This window comes from Mandrillus leucophaeus, unplaced genomic scaffold, assembly GCF_000951045.1.
Source record: "Mandrillus leucophaeus isolate KB7577 unplaced genomic scaffold, Mleu.le_1.0 Scaffold546, whole genome shotgun sequence".
Classification (NCBI taxonomy): domain Eukaryota; kingdom Metazoa; phylum Chordata; class Mammalia; order Primates; family Cercopithecidae; genus Mandrillus; species Mandrillus leucophaeus.
The window spans coordinates 63851-69819 of record NW_012105875.1 but is presented as its reverse complement, the minus strand read 5'-3'; the positions used below and the strand labels follow the sequence as shown (position 1 = coordinate 69819).

At 44.5% G+C, this 5969-nt stretch overlaps 1 protein-coding gene across 1 annotated transcript in view; it reads left to right on the top strand.

The window, feature by feature from the left end:
* The window catches only part of LOC105552189, a 24809-nt gene extending 19407 nt beyond the window's left edge, over window positions 1-5402 (top strand). Inside the window, 4 exon segments of the mRNA XM_011997776.1 lie at window positions 4164-4517; window positions 4869-4954; window positions 4957-4996; window positions 5347-5402. Coding sequence (XP_011853166.1) covers window positions 4164-4517; window positions 4869-4954; window positions 4957-4996; window positions 5347-5402 — 536 coding nt within the window.
* Window positions 5403-5969: the final 567 nt, after the last annotated feature.

Below are 5969 nucleotides of genomic sequence, written 5' to 3'. Positions count from 1 at the left end.
ATGTATATGTATATATGTATATACACATACATGTATACACATATACGTATATGTATATACGCATATATGTGTGTGTATATTTATAGATATATGTATCTATATATTTATATATATTCACATCTAATGAATATAAGTATGTATGTGTTTCTATATATACACTCAAGCACAATGTTTTGAAAAGTGGTGAAAAAAAGCCCACTATGTGAAACACACCCACCCTAATCAGATAGCCCTCATGCACTTCTATGCAGACCCCTCATGATATTATCTGCAGGCAGGTTCAAGAATTTAGGGACATGAGACAGTCCAGTAAACAACACATGCACAACATAAATGTCTTTGCAGAGACTGAGAGCTAACCTGGAGGCATGAACCTCAGCACTGCCAGGACACATACCCTCCCCCATGGATTCTGACTTTATCTGACCCAGCCCACTATCCAGATCTTGTTGTGGGGTTGGAGCAGAGGAAGTCACGAAGCCTGTTCCCTGGACACTCTGTGAGCACACAAGACCCCCCCATTAGGTCTCCCCACACTGGTCTGACCATCAGGCATTGTGAGGAAGACTCTAGCATGGGCTCAGAAATCACACAAGAGAATGAGCCATGGAAGCACTGAGCTAGAGGAGCTGGTTGTTGACATGGAACAGGGTCCTTGTAGTTCACGCGTCCAACCCGGTCTGAATTCTTCTCACTTCAAACCAGGCACCCCTGAGAAACAGTTTTTTCCCATAGTCTCCTCTGTGGTAACACATTAGGGTCCCTCACTGTCAAGATTCCAAAGATGGGAGAAACCTGGACAGCACACATTCCAGCTTCACCCTTCATCCCTCCCTCCCTCCTTCCTTCCCTCCCTCCCAGGAAGCAGGGCTCAGGGCTCAGGAGGAAAGGCAGAATCCAGTGAGGCCAGAGATGGTGAGGTGTCTGAAAGGTGTTCAGTGAAAAAAGTGCATCCTCCTTTCATTCTAACTGACAAGCCCTGTCCTGCACAGCTTCCTCCACCCTGAGGACTTCCCCAGACATCCTCTCTAACAAGGCTGACTGTTCCGTTCCCTTCCTGCTCACACTGAGGCCTGTCCTGCCTTCTGGGAAATGAGAAATGCACCAAAATCAGCCAGAGCAGCCACCCCTGCCAGGCTCCATAATGAGGCAATGTCCCTGGGTCACCAAGAGAATGAGCTTCCACTGTGTCCCAGTCCAGGGCTCTTTCCCTCTGAGAGGCTGGCTCATAAAATGGGCCACCGGAAATAAATCAGTGACTCCTCTATCCATTCTTATAATCACCTGACAGGTTCTTGTCCTCTTCACAGGCAAAGCCAATTTATTGAGAAGGTGATGTGTAGTAAAGAATGGTTCGGCCGGGCACGGTGGCTCAAGCCTGTAATCCCAGCACTTTGGGAGGCCGAGGCGGGTGGATCACGAGGTCAGGAGATCGAGACTATCCTGGCTACATGGTGAAACCCCGTCTCTACTAAAAATACAAAAAAACTAGCCTGGCATGGTGGCGGGCGCCTGTAGTCTCAGCTACTTGGGAGGCTGAGGCGGGAGAATGGCGTGAACCCGGGAGGCGGAGCTTGCAGTGAGCCGAGATCAGGCCACTGCACTCCAGCCTGGGAGCACAGTGAAAAAAAAAAAAAAAAAAAAAAAAAGAATGGTTCTACTTAGCCCAAGGCTGCCAAACAGGAGAACAGAAGTTTATTATGACTCAAATCAGCTTCCCCAATGGTTCAGAGGTTAGAGTTTTTCAAAAACTTTGAGGGGCAGAGGTCTAAGGAATAAATATTGTTGACTGGCTGGAGATGAAATCATGCAGGTAGGGGAAATGGTCTGTATTTGTTGAATGTGCTTCTGAGTGGGGGCCACATGACTGGTTGAGTCATTAGTCATGGGTCTAGATGAGGTCAGCTGGTTGCCAGAATGCAAAAGTCTGAGAAACGTCTCACAAGACAAATCTCAGGTTCAACAATAGTGTTGCTATCTCTAGGAGCAACTAGGAAAGTCACAAATCTTGTGACCTCTGGACACATGACTCCTGAGCAGTAAGAGATTATAGAAACTATGCCTGCATTGTAGCAGAATTTGGGCCCCTCCCATAATCCAAATCTTGACAAGATTTAGAAGGTAGTCCTTGACAAGGAAGGAGCTAATTTTAGAGAGGGACTATTATCATCCTTGCTTCAAAATTAAACAATAAATTCCTCCCATAGTTACCCTGGCCTATGCCCAGGAATGAGAGAGGACAGCCAGCCTGAGGCTGGAGGTGAGATGGGGTCGGCCAAGCTAGCTTTCTCTCACCATCGCAAGCTTTGCAAAGGTGGTTTCGCTTTCTACACTGACTCACTAGGGGGTCGTCAGAGGCAGAAGGACAGACCTGCAGTTTCCAAAGTCCATGGGCTCATTTCACCCATTTCACTCATGACTCCATCCTCAACATGCTGTGGGGCTCACATCCTCCAGTCATGCCCTAGAGACTTCTAATTTCCGTCGGGCTTGTAAGTAGCTTAAAATTTTTCACTCAGTTCTAACAAGTAAAAACCTGAACAAACTGAAAAATCCACAACTCGTTTAGATTTCTCAGAGAAGCAAGGTCTCAGTGCTAACTGGCCCACATATTGGAGAGACCCACAGGCAAATACAGAGCAGCACACCGTACCTGAGCAGAAACACAGCCACAGAAACCCCAGCGGGAACCAGTGCTGGGGTCAGAAAACCTGAACTGTAATTGAGGAAATTCTGGAGGCTCAATGTGGACACAGTGCAGAGATAAACACACCAGTGGATGGATTAGTTTTGGGAGTAGGGGGACAGTTTTATGACTCTTAGCTCCTGGAGCTCTACCACGTTCTCACAGTCAATGTCCAAAAAGAATCCCCACATCCTTCTTGTAGGAAGAAGGAAAAAAAACCACTTGGAAAGTTGTCAGTGAATTATATTCTTCTTGGAAAGACCTATACTTAAGAGAAACTATTTTACTGCAGCCTAATTAGCTGGGGTTTGATGGGAGCTTAACTGGCCAGGGGGAGGGGAACTATCCAACTCCAGCCTCCTCAAGTCATCATATCCCACCTAATGGAAAGAAAATCCTGAGAGGCACTTGTGACATTCACAGCCCAGGACACAGATCTCATCCAGAACCACAGAACACTTCCCTCCCCACACTCACCACCATATCACTGAATGCCTGCTCACTCAAGCTGCTTTTACCGAGTACATCATGTGTGGTTTTCAAAAAAATACAAGACAGACTATGGCAAAAGAAAATGCAGTTTGAAAGACAGAGCAAGGATCAGAACCAGGCACAAATGTGGTAGGGATGTTGAAATTATCAGACTGAAAATTTAAAACAACTCTGGTTAAGGATTATGATGGAAAAAGTAGACACCTTTCAGGAATAGACGGATGATTTAAGCAGAGATGGCTGTTCTAAGAAAGAACCAAAAGAAATACTAGAGATTAAAAACACTTTAAGAGAAATAAAGAATGCCCTCCAAGGACTTACTGGTAGGCTGCACATAGCTGAGGAAAGAATCTCCAGCTTAAGCATGTGTCAGTAGAAACTTCCAAAATGGAAACAGCAAAGTTTAGCAAGAGAAAAAAAAGTAGAACAACATATTCAGCTTCATATTCAATATTTTGTATTGACAATAGCATATTTTATATTCTGTAGTTGTATTTTATATTTTGTAGCCTAAAAGGCTATAACATACACATAATGGGAATACTGGTGGTTCCTAGGACCATGGGTGCTGTCTGATTTACTGCCTGTTTCATACACACCTGTGTATTCATAACAACAATATTGTCATAAGGTGGGGTCCTTCGGGTGGGGAGATGCATGAGCCACTGCTGCCTCTCTGAGACTCTGCCCAATTTAAACAAAGTTAATCAAACTCTAATTGTTTGACCCTGCTCAATTCATGCTTCACCAGTGTTGCTGCTCGAATCACACTTCAGAAGTCTGTGCTTCTCCCACACAGAGCAGGTAGCCCCATGGTCTCTGAGCCCTCAGATCATCATGCATCTGTCTTTTGACACACAGACCTGCTGTGGACTTTCAAGGACTTAGATTGGCTGAGAGGTGGGAGATGTCAACTCTAATTGGAAAATGCTCATGGAGAAATCAATGGTGCCACACAGAGGAATCTTCTCTGTTATCTGCACAGCAAATCTGCCCAAGCCTTATGTCACCAGCAACCCCGTAGAGGATGAGAAGGCTATGGTCTTAACCTGTGAACCTGAGACTCATGGCACAATCTACATGTGGTGGATAAACGGTCAGAGACTCACAGTCAGTCCCAGGCTGCAGATGTCCAATGACAACAGGATCCTTGCTCTACTCAGTGTCACAAGGAGTGACACAGGACTCTGTGAATGTCAAATGAAGGATGTAGTGAGTACCAGCCACAGTGACCCAGTGACCTGGATGTTCTCTATGAGTATCCTCTTTTCCTTCAGTGACCCAGTGACCTGGATGTTCTCTATGAGTATCCTCTTTTACTTACCCCTGGGGTCTAGGGGTAAGTGTCTTCATACTTGGACCTGAGAGGGACTGAGAGGCCTGGCCTCGGGTTATGTGGATTTGGCCTGGCAGGCTTCTCACATCATAAAGCCTTCAAAAATATCTGAGTGCAGCATGGTCAGGATGAAATTGACAGAAGACTGATCACTAACCTAGAAACACGTTGAGAGAAAAAAAAACCCTGCAAGAGCATAGTTGGCTAATCATCTATCAGCAACCCTCCTACAAAATCAATATAATCCTTGAAGGAACAAGTAGAAACTACTTCATACTGAGTGATGGTTCCTAAGGTATCGCACTGTAAAATAACATCACCTTTATTCCTTGTCTTCTTTTCTTTCCATGGCAGATACTTCAGTACAAGGAAGTTTTCCTGGCCTCTCAGCTAGAGGCACTGTTGGCATCATGATTGGAGTACTTGCCGGTGTGGCTCTGATATAGCAGCCCTGGTGTAGTTTATTTCAGGAAGACTGGCAGGTATGACAGCCTTTCCTTTTGTCCTGCTTCCTGCAGGGCTGACTCCCATGCTTGGGAGAGGGAAATAACTTCTTTGCTTGTATTTGGGACTGGATCTCCTCCTCCTCCCACTAATCATCTGCTTCTCAGCACTTATTCCTGCAGGTCTCTTTTCCCCTGTTCTTCATGCTCCCTGTACCCACCAGTGCCTCTTAGACATAATTATCCCCAGCCTCTGCTCATTTGTTTCCCAGATTCAACAATACGTTATAAAACCCTCTTGATCCTTTTTAATATCTCTCAACTTTTGTCATTCTCTCCATTCCCACAACCTCGACAACTGCTAGAGGTACTGCTTGTCTTACCTCCAGTCTTTGAAATCGTCCTTGTGTATGGCTGCCTTATTACCTTCCTAAATTCTAGTTAACTCACCTAATCAAAAATCTTCAGGGGTCTACTCTTGCCTATTTGATAAGTTCACATTTCTTCTCTTTACTAATTTTTATTGCTTCCATTATCTCTATTCCCTAGTATAATTCCTCCATTCTAATTAAATCTGTCTTTCTACATATCCCTTCCCCTCCACCTGGTATACACATAGAATTCTTAGTTCCAATGCTATGGCTAAAAACAGGGTGATCTCCCATCTGCCATCTGCATTACGGGCTTACCCATACCCTTCGTCACAAACAACCTCTGACCTCCTGGAAAACTGACTCTAGCATTAATATGTAAACCTGAGACTCAGAACACAACCTACATGTGATTGAAAACCTTTTTCCTGGTAACCAACTCATATGTTCATGAAAGATACAGAAATGAAGAATGCAAAGTTTCTACCCCAAGGAACAGAAAGCCCAAGATAGATGATAAGACCCAAAAAATAATTATAATACCAAAATAGAAAAAAGTGAATGCCACAAGAAATCAGAGAAATCTGATGGGAAATATAGCTACACATTGGAATCACTGGAAAACGTTTATTTAAATGGAT